The sequence below is a fragment of the Bombina bombina genome, chromosome 4 (genome assembly GCF_027579735.1).
Source record: "Bombina bombina isolate aBomBom1 chromosome 4, aBomBom1.pri, whole genome shotgun sequence".
Taxonomy (NCBI): Eukaryota; Metazoa; Chordata; class Amphibia; order Anura; family Bombinatoridae; genus Bombina; species Bombina bombina.
Window position 1 is genome coordinate 774,259,350 of NC_069502.1, and position 14,426 is coordinate 774,273,775.

Sequence of the window (14,426 nt, forward strand, 5' to 3'; positions counted from 1 at the left end):
TTAATAGTTACCTAGTTAAAATAATTAAAAATTTACCTGTAAAATAAATCCTAACCTAAGATATAATTAAACCTAACACTACCCTATCAATAAAATAATTAAATAAACTACCTACAATTACCTACAATTAACCTAACACTACACTATCAATAAATTAATTAAACACAATTGCTACAAATAAATACAATTAAATAAACTATCTAAAGTACAAAAAATAAAAAAGAACTAAGTTACAGAAAATAAAAAAATATTTACAAACATAAGAAAAATATTACAACAATTTTAAACTAATTACACCTACTCTAAGCCCCCTAATAAAATAACAAAGACCCCCAAAATAAAAAATTCCCTACCCTATTCTAAAATACAAAAATTACAAGCTCTTTTACCTTACCAGCCCTGAACAGGGCCCTTTGCGGGGCATGCCCCAAGAATTGCAGCTCTTTTGCCTGTAAAAAAAAACATACAATACCCCCCCCCCAACATTACAACCCACCACCCACATACCCCTAATCTAACCCAAACCCCCTTAAATAAACCTAACACTAATCCCCTGAAGATCTTCCTACCTTGTCTTCACCATCCAGGTATCACCGATCCGTCCTGGCTCCAAGATCTTCATCCAACCCAAGCGGGGGTTGGCGATCCATAATCCGGTGCTCCAAAGTCTTCCTCCTATCCGGCAAGAAGAGGACATCCGGACCGGCAAACATCTTCTCCAAGCGGCATCTTCTATGTTCTTCCATCCGATGACGACCGGCTCCATCTTGAAGACCTCCAGCGCGGATCCATCCTCTTCTTCCGACGACTAGACGACGAATGACGGTTCCTTTAAGGGACGTCATCCAAGATGGCGTCCCTCGAATTCCGATTGGCTGATAGGATTCTATCAGCCAATCGGAATTAAGGTAGGAATATTCTGATTGGCTGATGGAATCAGCCAATCAGAATCAAGTTCAATCCGATTGGCTGATCCAATCAGCCAATCAGATTGAGCTCACATTCTATTGGCTGATCGGAACAGCCAATAGAATGCGAGCTCAATCTGATTGGCTGATTGGATCAGCCAATCGGATTGAACTTGATTCTGATTGGCTGATTCCATCAGCCAATCAGAAAATTCCTACCTTAATTCCGATTGGCTGATAGAATCCTATCAGCCAATCGGAATTCGAGGGACGCCATCTTGGATGACGTCCCTTAAAGGAACCGTCATTCGTCGTCTAGTCGTCGGAAGAAGAGGATGGATCCGCGCTGGAGGTCTTCAAGATGGAGCCGGTCGTCATCGGATGGAAGAACATAGAAGATGCCGCTTGGAGAAGATGTTTGCCGGTCCGGATGTCCTCTTCTTGCCGGATAGGAGGAAGACTTTGGAGCACCGGATTATGGATCGCCAACCCCCGCTTGGGTTGGATGAAGATCTTGGAGCCAGGACGGATCGGTGATACCTGGATGGTGAAGACAAGGTAGGAAGATCTTCAGGGGATTAGTGTTAGGTTTATTTAAGGGGGTTTGGGTTAGATTAGGGGTATGTGGGTGGTGGGTTGTAATGTTGGGGGGGGGGGGTATTGTATGTTTTTTTTTACAGGCAAAAGAGCTGCAATTCTTGGGGCATGCCCCGCAAAGGGCCCTGTTCAGGGCTGGTAAGGTAAAAGAGCTTGTAATTTTTGTATTTTAGAATAGGGTAGGGAATTTTTTATTTTGGGGGTCTTTGTTATTTTATTAGGGGGCTTAGAGTAGGTGTAATTAGTTTAAAATTGTTGTAATATTTTTCTTATGTTTGTAAATATTTTTTTATTTTCTGTAACTTAGTTCTTTTTTATTTTTTGTACTTTAGATAGTTTATTTAATTGTATTTATTTGTAGCAATTGTGTTTAATTAATTTATTGATAGTGTAGTGTTAGGTTAATTGTAGGTAATTGTAGGTAGTTTATTTAATTATTTTATTGATAGGGTAGTGTTAGGTTTAATTATATCTTAGGTTAGGATTTATTTTACAGGTAAATTTGTTATTATTTTAACTAGGTAACTATTAAATAGTTCTTAACTATTTAATAGCTATTGTACCTGGTTAAAATAATTACAAAGTTGCCTGTAAAATAAATATTAATCCTAAAATAGCTATAATATAAATGTAATTTATATTGTAGCTATATTAGGATTTATTTTACAGGTAAGTATTTAGCTTTAAATAGGAATCATTTATTTAATAAGAGTTAATTTATTTCGTTAGATAAAAATTATATTTAACTTAGGGGGGTGTTAGTGTTAGGGTTAGACTTAGCTTTAGGGGTTAATACATTTATTAGAATAGCGTTGAGCTCCGGTCGGCAGATTAGGGGTTAATAATTGAAGGTAGGTGTCGGCGATGTTAGGGAGGGCAGATTAGGGGTTAATACTATTTATGATAGGGTTAGTGAGGCGGATTAGGGGTTAATACATTTATTATAGTAGCGCTCAGGTCCGCTCGGCAGATTAGGGGTTAATAAGTGTAGGTAGGTGTCGGCGACGTTGTGGGGGGCAGATTAGGGGTTAATAAATATAACATAGGGGTCGGCGATGTTAGGGCAGCAGATTAGGGGTACATAGGGATAACGTAGGTGGCGGCGGTTTACGGAGCGGCAGATTAGGGGTTAAAAGTGTAATGCAGGGGTCAGCGATAGCGGGGGCGGCAGATTAGGGGTTAATAAGTGTAAGGTTAGGGGTGTTTAGACTCGGGGTACATGTTAGAGTGTTAGGTGCAGACGTAGGAAGTGTTTCCCCATAGGAAACAATGGGGCTGCGTTAGGAGCTGAACGCTGCTTTTTTGCAGGTGTTAGGTTTTTTTTCAGCTCAAACAGCCCCATTGTTTCCTATGGGAGAATCGTGCACGAGCACGTTTTTGAGGCCGGCCGCGTCCGTAAGCAACTCTGGTATCGAGAGTTGCATTTGCGGTAAATATGCTCTACGCTCCTTTTTTGGAGCCTAACGCAGCATTTGTTTGAACTCTAGATACCAGAGTTAAATTTATGGTGCGGCCAGAAAAAAACCCGCGGAGCGTTAACAGCCCTTTTACCGCCGAACTCTAAATCTAGGCCTAAGTGAGTGTTTAAACCTACTGCACAGCATGCAAGGACAAGTCCATCTTACACATGAGGAGTCATTTGTTCATCTAGGATGCATAAGATCACATTTGAAAATGATGATTTCTTGTCCCACTGGCCACCATGGAGTTTTTAATGTAAACCCTGCATCTTAAAAGGACATGAGACCACTCTTCTTAATGAGGGGTCTTATGTCATTGTAAGTGGTGTGGAGGCTGACATATGGGCTGTTTCATATGCATCATAGACAATGTTCAACATCCATTTAACTTCTATGTGTATCCCATATGATTCAATAACCTCTAGGGAAACTATCCACAAGAGTTGCTTTCACTAGCACATAAAGAGCTCATAATGCTTAAAGGGACACTGAACCCAAATTTTTTCACCAGACACCGGATAGCACTTGTTTATTGGTGGGTGAATTTATCCACCAATCAGCAAGAACAGCCCAGGTTGTTCACCAAAAATGGGCCAACATCTAAACTTACATTCTTGCTTTTCAAATAAAGATACAAAGAGAATGAAGACAATTTTATAATAGGAGTAAATTAGAAAGTTGCTTAAAATTGCATGCTCTATTGAACACCTGTCCCGGAGGAGGAGCTTAGCACAGGTTGCTGAGAGTTTGTCCTCCAGTCCCAGAGCACCTGGCGGAATTTCCACGCGCCAAGGCCGACACCTGGGGCAGCTACCTGGACGGCAAATTACAATTGCCACCGGAACAAACAGTGGACCCACATACCACTGTGTTATATTCTCCCAGATTGGAAAGTTTGCAGCATCCAGTGTGTGGTTGTAATCCCAACAACATTACGGATAAACTTAACAAACGGATAACAAGTTACTACCCCACTAAAAAAAACAGCGTTAGAGGCTCCTAAGGCTGGTTTTAGGCTACCGCCGGTATTTGGAGTCAGTCAAAAAAGGGTCTAACGCTCACTTTTCAGCCGCGACTTTTCCATACCGCAGATCCCCTTACGTCAATTGCGTATCCTATCTTTTCAATGGGATCTTTCTAACTCCGGTATTTAGAGTCGTGGCTGAAGTGAGCGTTAGAAATCTAACGACCAAACTCCAGCCGCAGAAAAAAAGTCAGTAGTTAAGAGCTTTCTGGGCTAACGCCGGTTCATAAAGCTCTTAACTACTGTGCTCTAAAGTACACTAACACCCATAAACTACCTATGTACCCCTAAACCGAGGCCCCCCCACATCGCCGCCACTATAATAAATTTCTTAACCCCTAATCTGCCGACCGCCACCTATCTGCTGCCCCTAACACCGCCGACCCCTATATTATATTTATTACCCCCTAATCTGCCCCCCACAACGTCGCCGCCAGCTACCTACACTTATTAACCCCTAATCTGCCGTCCGCACGCCGCCGCCAGCTACATTATAGCTATGTACCCCTAATCTGCTGCCCTAACATCGCCGACCCCTATATTATATTTATTAACCCCTAACCTGCCCCCCACAATGTCGCCGACACCTACCTACAATAATTAACCCCTAATCTGCCGACCGCAAAGAGCCGCCACCTACATTATAGCTATGTACCCCTAATCTGCTGCCCCTAACACCGCCGACCCCTATATTATATTTATTAACCCCTAATCTGCCCTCCCTAACATCGCCGACACCTAACTTCAATTATTAACCCCTAATCTGCCGACCGAATCTCGCCGCTATTCTAATAAATGTATTAACCCCTAAAGCTAAGTCTAACCCTAACACTAACACCCCCTAAGTTAAATATAATTTAAATCTAACGAAATTAATTAACTCTTATTAAATAAATTATTCCTATTTAAAGCTAAATACTTACCTGTAAAGTAAATCCTAATATAGCTACAATATAAATTATAATTATATTGTAGCTATTTTAGGATTAATATTTATTTTACAGGTAACTTTGTATTTATTTTAACCAGGTACAATAGCTATTAAATAGTTAAGAACTATTTAATAGCTAAAATAGTTAAAATAATTACAAAATTACCTGTAAAATAAATCCTAACCTAAGTTACAATTAAACCTAACACTACACTATCAATAAATTAATTAAATACAATACCTACAATTACCTACAATTAAATAAACTAACTAAAGTACAAAAAATAAAAAAGAACTAAGTTACAAACAATAAAAAAATATTTACAAACATAAGAAAAATATTACAACAATGTTAAACTAATTATACCTACTCTAAGCCCCCTAATAAAATAACAAAGCCCCCCAAAATAAAAAATGCCCTACCCTATTCTAAATTACAAAAGTTCAAAGCTCTTTTACCTTACAAGCCCTGAACAGGGCCCTTTGCGGGGCAGGCCCCAAAGAATTCAGCTCTTTTGCCTGTAAAAAAAAACATACACTACCCCCCCCCCAACATTACAACCCACCACCCACATACCCCTAATCTAACCCAAACCCCCCTTAAATAAACCTAACACTAAGCCCCTGAAAATAAAAAAATATTTATTTATAGTGTAGTGTTAAGGTTTAATTGTAACTTAGGTTAGGATTTATTTTACAGGTAATTTTGTAATTATTTTAACTATTTTAGCTATTAAATAGTTCTTAACTATTTAATAGCTATTGTACCTGGTTAAAATAAATACAAAGTTACCTGTAAAATAAATATAAATCCTAAAATAGCTATAATATAATTATAATTTATATAGTAGCTATATTAAGATTTATTTTACAGGTAAGTATTTAGCTTTAAATAGGAATAATTTATTTAATAAGAGTTAATTAATTTCGTTAGATTTAAATTATATTTAATTTAGGGGGGTGTTAGTGTTAGGGTTAGACTTAGCTTTAGGGGTTAATACATTTATTAGAATAGCGGTGAGCTCCAGTCGGCAGATTAGGGGTTAATGTTTGAAGTTAGGTGTCGGCGATGTTAGGGAGGGCAGATTAGGGGTTAATACTATTTATTATAGGGTTAGTGAGGCGGATTAGGGGTTAATAACTTTATTATAGTAGCGCTCAGGTCCGCTCGGCAGATTAGGGGTTAATAAGTGTAGGCAGGTGGAGGCGACGTTGTGGGGGGCAGATTAGGGGTTAATAAATATAATATAGGGGTCGGCGGTGTTAGGGGCAGCAGATTAGGGGTACATAGGGATAATGTAAGTAGCGGCGGTTTACGGAGCGGCAGATTAGGGGTTAATAATAATATGCAGGGGTCAGCGATAGCAGGGGCGGCAGATTAGGGGTTAATAAGTGTAAGGTTAGGGGTGTTTAGACTCGGGGTACATGTTAGAGTGTTAGGTGCAGACGTAGGAAGTGTTTCCCCATAGCAAACAATGGGGCTGCGTTAGGAGCTGAACGCGGCTTTTTTGCAGGTGTTAGGTTTTTTTTCAGCTCAAACAGCCCCATTGTTTCCTATGGGGGAATCGTGCACGAGCACGTTTTTGAGGCAGGCCGCGTCCGTAAGCAACTCTGGTATCGAGAGTTGCAGTCGCGTTAAATATGCTGAACGGATTTGGAGTTTGGCGGTAGCCGTGAAAACCAGCGTTAGAGGCTCTTAACGCTGGTTTTAGGCTACCGCCGGTATTTGGAGTCAGTCAAAAAAGGGTCTAACGCTCACTTTTCAGCCGCGACTTTTCTATACCGCAGATCCCCTTACGTCAATTGCGTATCCTATCTTTTCAATGGGTTCTTTCTAACTCCGGTATTTAGAGTCGTGGCTGAAGTGAGCGTTAGAAATCTAACGACCAAACTCCAGCCGCAGAAAAAAGTCAGCAGTTAAGAGCTTTTTGGGCTAACGCCAGTTCATAAAGCTCTTAACTACTGTGCTCTAAAGTACACTAACACCCATAAACTACCTATGTACCCCTAAACTGAGGTCCCCCCACATCGCCGCCACTCGATTAAATTTTTTTAACCCCTAATCTGCCGACCGCCACCTACGTTATACTTATGTACCCCTAATCTGCTGCCCCTAACACCACCGACCCCTATATTATATTTATTAACCTCTAATCTGCCCCCACAACGTCGCCGCCAACTACCTACAATAATTAACCCCTAATCTGCCGACCGCAAAGCGCTGCTACTTAAGTTATCCTTATGTACCCCTAATCTGCTGCCCCTAACACCGCCGACCCCTATATTATATTTATTAACCCCTAATCTGCCCCCCACAACGTCGCCTCCACCTGCCTACACTTATTAACCCCTAATCTGCCGAGCGGACCGCACCACTACTCTATTAAATTTATTAACCCCCAAAGCTAATTCTAACCCTAACCCTAACACCCCCCTAAGTTAAATATAATTTTATTCTAACGAAATAAATTAACTCTTATTAAATAACTTATTCCTATTTAAAGCTAAATACTTACCTGTAAAATAAACCCTAATATAGCTACAATATAACGAATAATTACATTGTAGCTATTTTAGGATTAATATTTATTTTACAGGCAACTTTGTAATTATTTTAACCAGGTACAATAGCTATTAAATAGTTAATAACTATTTAATAGCTACCTTGTTAAAATAATTACAAAATTACCTGTAAAATAAATCCTAACCTAAGTTACAATTAAACCTAACACTATACTATCATTTAATTAAATAAAATACCTACAATTACCTACATTTAAACCTAACACTACACTATCAATAAATTAATTAAATACAATATCTACAAATAACTACAATGAAATAAACTAACTTAAGTACAAAAAATAAAAAAGAACTAAGTTACAAAAAATAAAAAAATATTTACAAACATAAGAAAAATATTACAACAATTTTAAACTAATTACACCTACTCTAAGCCCCCTAATAAAATAACAAAGACCCCCAAAATAAAAAAATGCCCTACACTATTCTAAATTACTAAAGTTCAAAGCTCTTTCACCTTACCAGCCATGAACAGGGCCCTTTGCGGGGCATGCCCCAAGAAATTCAGCTCTTTTGCCTGTAAAAAAACACATACAATACCCCCCCAACATTACAACCCACCACCCACATACCCCTAATCTAACCCAAACCCCCCTTAAATAAACCTAACACTAAGCCCCTGAAGATCTTCCTACCTTATCTTCACCTCACCAGGTATCACCGATCCGTCCTGGCTCCAAAATCTTCATCCAAGCCCAAGCGGGGGCTAGACATCCATCATCCGACGGCTGAAGAAGTCCAGAAGAGGGTCCAAAGTCTTCATCCTATCCGGGAAGAAGAGTAGATCCGGACTGGCAACCATCATCTTCCAAGCGGCATCTTCTATCTTCATCCGATGAGGACCGGCTCCATCTTGAAGACCTCCATCGCAGATCCATCCTTCTTCTCCGACGACTAGACGACGAGTGATGGTTCCTTTAAATGACGTCATCCAAGATGGCGTCCCTCGAATTCCGATTGGCTGATAGGATTCTATCAGCCAATCGGAATTAAGGTAGGAATATTCTGATTGGCTGATGGAATCAGCCAATCAGAATCAAGTTCAATCCGATTGGCTGATTCAATCAGCCAATCAGATTGAGCTCGCATTCTATTGGCTGTTCCGATCAGCCAATAGAATGCGAGCTCAATCTGATTGGCTGATCGGATCAGCCAATCGGATTGAACTTGATTCTGATTGGCTGATTCCATCAGCCAATCAGAATATTCCTACCTTAATTCCGATTGGCTGATAGAATCCTATCAGCCAATCGGAATTCGAGGGACGCCATCTTGGATGACGTCATTTAAAGGAACCGTCATTCGTCGTCTAGTCGTCGGAGAAGAAGGATGGATCCGCGATGGAGTCTTCATCCTATCCGCGAAGAAGAGTAGATCCGGACCGGCAACCATCATCTTCCAAGCGGCATCTTCTATCTTCATCCGATGAGGACCGGCTCCATCGTGAAGATAGAAGATGCCGCTTGGAAGAAGATGGTTGCCGGTCCGGATCTACTCTTCTTCCCGGATAGGATGAAGACTTTGGACCCTCTTCTGGACTTCTTCAGCCGTCAGATGATGGATGTCTAGCCCCCGCTTGGGCTTGGATGAAGATTTTGGAGCCAGGACGGATCGGTGATACCTGGTGAGGTGAAGATAAGGTAGGAAGATCTTCAGGGGCTTAGTGTTAGGTTTATTTAAGGGGGGTTTGGGTTAGATTAGGGGTATGTGGGTGGTGGGTTGTAATGTTGGGGGGGGGGGGTATTGTATGTGTTTTTTTACAGGAAAAAGAGCTGAATTTCTTGGGGCATGCCCCGCAAAGGGCCCTGTTCAGGGCTGGTAAGGTAAAAGAGCTTTGAACTTTTGTAATTTAGAATAGGGTAGGGCATTTTTTTATTTTGGGGGGCTTTGTTATTTTATTAGGGGGCTTAGAGTAGGTGTAATTAGTTTAAAATTGTTGTAATATTTTTCTAATGTTTGTAGATATTTTTTTATTTTTTGTAACTTAGTTCTTTTTTATTTTTTGTACTTTAGTTAGTTTATTTAATTGTATTTATTTGTAGATATTGTATTTAATTCATTTATTGATAGTGTAGTGTTAGGTTTAATTGTAGGTAATTGTAGGTATTTTATTTAATTTATTTATTGATAGTGTAGTGTTAGGTTTAATTGTAACTTAGGTTAGGATTTATTTTACAGGTAAATTTGTAATTATTTTAACTATTTTAGCTATTAAATAGTTCTTAACTATTTAATAGCTATTGTACCTGGTTAAAATAAATACAAAGTTACCTGTAAAATAAATATAAATCCTAAAATAGCTATAATATAATTATAATTTATATTGTAGCTATATTAGGATTTATTTTACAGGTAGGTATTTAGCTTTAAATAGGAATAATTTATTTAATAAGAGTTAATTAATTTCGTTAGATTAAAATTATATTTAATTTAGGGGGGTGTTAGTGTTAGGGTTAGACTTAGCTTTAGGGGTTAATACATTTATTAGAATAGCGGTGAGCTCCAGTCAGCAGATTAGGGGTTAATGTTTGAAGTTAGGTGTCGGCGATGTTAGGGAGGGCAGATTAGGGGTTAATACTATTTATTATAGGGTTAGTGAGGCGGATTAGGGGTTAATAACTTTATTATAATAGCGGTGCGGTCCGGTCGGCAGATTAGGGGTTAATAAGTGTAGGCAGGTGGAGGCGACATTGTGGGGGGGCAGATTAGGGGTTAATAAATATAATATAGGGGTCGGCGGTGTTAGGGGCAGCAGATTAGGGGTACATATCGATAATGTAAGTATCGGCGGTTTACAGAGTGGCAGATTAGGGGTTAATAATAATATGCAGGTGTCAGCGATAGCGGGGGCGGCAGATTAGGGGTTATCAAGTGTAAGGTTAGGGGTATTTAGACTCAGGGTACATGTTAGAGTGTTAGGTGCAGACGTAGGAAGTGTTTCCCCATAGACAACAATGGGGCTGCGTTAGGAGCTGAACGCGGCTTTTTTGCAGGTGTTAGTTTTTTTTTCAGCTCAAACAGCCCCATTGTTTCCTATGGGGGAATCGTGCACGAGCACGTTTTTGAGGGTGGCCGCGTCCGTAAGCAACTCTGGTATCGAGAGTTGAAGTTGCGTTAAATATGCTCTACGCTCCTTTTTTGGAGCCTAACGCAGCCATTCTGTGGACTCTCAATACCAGAGTTATTTTAAAGGTGCGGCCAGAAAAAAGCCAGCGTTAGCTACGCGGGTCTTTACCGACAAAACTCTAAATCTAGCCGTAAGTGTTCAAAAGTGTATTCACAGATATCTGGTACTGAGATTGTATCTTAATTTGTCCTCTTTTGTTCTATTTTTTTTTTATTTTGTCCTTATTGTTTTCTCTATAGAAACCTTAGTAACAAGGATCCGCAATGTATAGTTGTTATTAAGCGCCTGGGGTGGCATAGCTATGATATTATTCAACTCGTCTAGGCAATTGTTTTCATTCTCTATGCATAAAAGTGAACTGCATTTACAATTCTTAATATAGGTGTAGAGGAAGATTAATAACTGTCCTAGATCTATTATTAATCAGAAAGTATTATAGCCTCCATCCTCCACAGGTATATCATACTCACTGAAATATAAATCTCTTTGCCTAAAAGAAAAGCTGAAAAAAGAAGTGAGGGAATCTAGGAGAGAATTGTTTTGCCCTTTGACTTTAACAAAACCGAACCTTGGAGCTAAGGCTCAGAAAGGGAGAATAAAAAGCTCCAGATCAGAGGATCAAAATGTTCTTATTTTCCTTTGGAATAAGGTAACTACCGCCATTGCTTGACTTAACAGTTTTGCGAATAAGAACCACTCAAATCCTCTTTTTTTTCTAGGTTACATTTTTCCTTATTCTTTTCTTTATTCTCACAACCCTCACAAGATCCTCACAAGACACATACACACCTAAATCACACCCTCTCTCCCCACCCTTTTTTTTTTGTTTGCCTCTTAATCCACTATAAACTCACACAATCACCATAATTTTTAATCTTTAATACACTTTAAATCTCACTGGGGGTAAGACCCCCTTAGGCACGTAACTGGCACATGGATAAATTTCTTAATACCTCTCACAAGACACCCCCCTCAAGCATGGCAGGTAGATATAGGGATAAGAAATCTAAGGGAACCCCAGATATAACAACTGATACGCAACCTTTAACATCCAATGTAACCCCAGTAAACGAGGTAACTAACATTGAAAATTTAGTTGCAAATATCTCTGAAGCCCTAACCCCAAAATTTGACTTTTTGAAATCTGAACTAAAACAAGATATAACTTTGCTCAAACTAGAAGTCAGACAATTCTCAAATAGATTGCAGGAGGTAGAACAAAGGGTTTCAGACCTCAAGGACCTTACTAACACTCAAACCTCCTCCCTAGAGGACACAAGGATAAAGATGCAGAAAATGAAACTAAGACTTGAAGACTTAGAAAACAGATCACGTAGAAATAATGTCAGGATCATTGGTATACCAGAAGAAAAGAAATACGAAAATTTAACTTTGTTTATAACAAAAAATCTTGCCCAATTACTTGAACTACCCAATACACAAATAATAGTGGAAAGAGTACACAGGTTAGGCCCACCCCCATCCGAAAACAGTTCTAAGAATAAACCAAGACCAGTAATAGTACGCTTTTTAAACTACTTAGACAAAGTCAATATCCTTCACCAATACAGGAAGAAACAACCCATTAGTATAGATGGTGCCAATATCCTTTTATTTCAGGACTTCTAAGTCGAAACTTCCTCAAAGAGACGAGAATTGGCACCACTCTGCACAAAGTTAATCCAGAGAGGGATACGTGCAACCCTAATTTATCCAGCGAAATTAAAAGTAGTTATCAAAAATGAAACACACTTCTTCGAAAAAGTAGGTGAGGCTGAAAGATTTATCTCAGAGTTAGAATCCATAGGATGAAGGGGGAGTGGAGTAGGAAAGTAAACACAGTAAGCAAAGAGATTCAAATTAAGCACAGATTAACCTTTGTTAGGCTCATTATGATTTGTAAGGAAAATATGCAAAACCTGGAGAAAAAATATTCCAGGATAGGGAGAAAAAAGAGGGGGTATCTATCCCCTCTTCATATTAGATTGAGTTTCCTGACCCCATCCCATTCCCCTTTTTCCCCTCCCTCCCTTCACTCACTTTTCAAAACCCCTACCCGGGGTTCCCTTTTTCCTTCTTTTTTTTTTTTTTTTTTTCTTTCCCTCCTTCCCCTTCGCCTTTCTCTCGCCGTCCATCTCCCCTCTCCTCTGATGTCCCTCAGATCCTCAGATCCCCTCTTTCTTTATATCTCTGAAAAGAAATGACAAAGCTCACAGAGAAAATTAAAGTCATCTCTTGGAATGTAGGGGGAATTTCAACCCCTATAAAAAGGAAAGCCATCATTTCACATATGCGAAAGATACAAGCAGATATCATCTTTCTGCAAGAAACGCACTTAAATACAGAGGAGGTAATGAAACTGAAGGGTTCTTGGATCAAACAAGTATTCGCTTCACCTAGTTACAGGAGGAAAAGAGGAGTAGCCATATTAATAGGTAAAAGATTAGAACCAGAGTTACTACAATTCAAGAGTGATCCAGAGGGGAGATTCATAATGCTAAAGATTAAAATTGCTAAAAAAACATATACTTTGTGTAATATTTACGCACCTAACGAACTAGATTATGATTTCTGGAACTCAATACAATCTAAATTAATATCATACTCAGAAGGTCACCTGATTATAGGAGGCAATTTCAATATGGCCCCCCAATCTCCATTGGATAGGCTAAGATATGAGAGCAGACAGATAAAACACAAAAAGGATAATTTAGAAACGAACATATTTAATAAAATCATCCATAATAATAAAAAAAAAAAATTGCATGCTCTATCCGAATCCCGAAAGAAAAAATTTGGGTTCAGTGTCCCTTTAATAATGGACTTCAAAGTCTCTTCTTCTGAGTCTACCTGAAGTTATCCAGTCACATGATCTTCCAGAAACTCCTGGGGAAATCCTCATACATATTTGTTGCTAGATTACAACACACCAACATATATATGTAAGAAAAAGTATGGTAAATGTGTTCACTAACATTTTTTTTATTTATGTTTCTTACCTCTGAATTCAAGCCCCCGAAGCTGAAATGTAACAAGGCCATTTCCAATCTCAATCAAATGCACAAATGCATTTAAATAATCTGATGCTAAGATAAAACAGTCTCCAGCACTGTAGTTTCCCCATCGTCCTAGAACTAAGTCACCACATAAAGACTTCTGAAGTGATCTTGTGAGGTGTTCATAGAATATTGAGTTCAGATTATTGTCATCATTTCCTATTGAAGTAAAAGTTGATTAGACATAGACTACTTATTTGCATCAATGTTTGCTTGGTTTAATCTCTGACAATTAATAATACTTTCCTATAAATATGTGATGCATGTTTTAATCACATAATTTTGAAGACAGTGGTTTGAATGCATTAAAAATGTAAAAGCAAAGTCATTAACATTTTATAAAACTGTACTAGCAATACCCAACTTGCTACTCTTGAAACAGCCTTGCTTTCAAATTGTCCCCTATTTCTACTTGAAATCTAATGATCTGTAATAATTCTTGTCTGAAACTGGTCAAGACATTGAGCCAATGCAAACCCACTTCCTTCAGCTACTTACTGCAGCTCTTAAACATAATATGACATTACTCTCTCCTGACCTCCCAACTACTGTGTTCCAACATATGCTGTTTACTTGACCTTTCTACTTTATTGAGCCCCATTACCTTGACTTGTTTAACTATGCATTTCACCTGTCAGAGCTACTACTTAGGCGATTTGTCAAACTGTCTCACAAAAGAACCTGCAGTCAGTATTTATCAAGCAGCGGTCATCAGACTGCTGCTTCCTACCCTGTGCTCT

The 14,426-nt window shown here is 38.9% G+C and overlaps 1 protein-coding gene across 1 annotated transcript in view; it reads right to left on the reverse strand.

Moving 5' to 3' along the window:
• Positions 1-14,426, reverse strand: part of LOC128657846 (pecanex-like protein 2) — a 629,457-nt gene that overhangs the window by 162,450 nt on the left and 452,581 nt on the right. Inside the window, 1 exon segment of the mRNA XM_053712268.1 lies at positions 13,630-13,845. Coding sequence (XP_053568243.1) covers positions 13,630-13,845 — 216 coding nt within the window.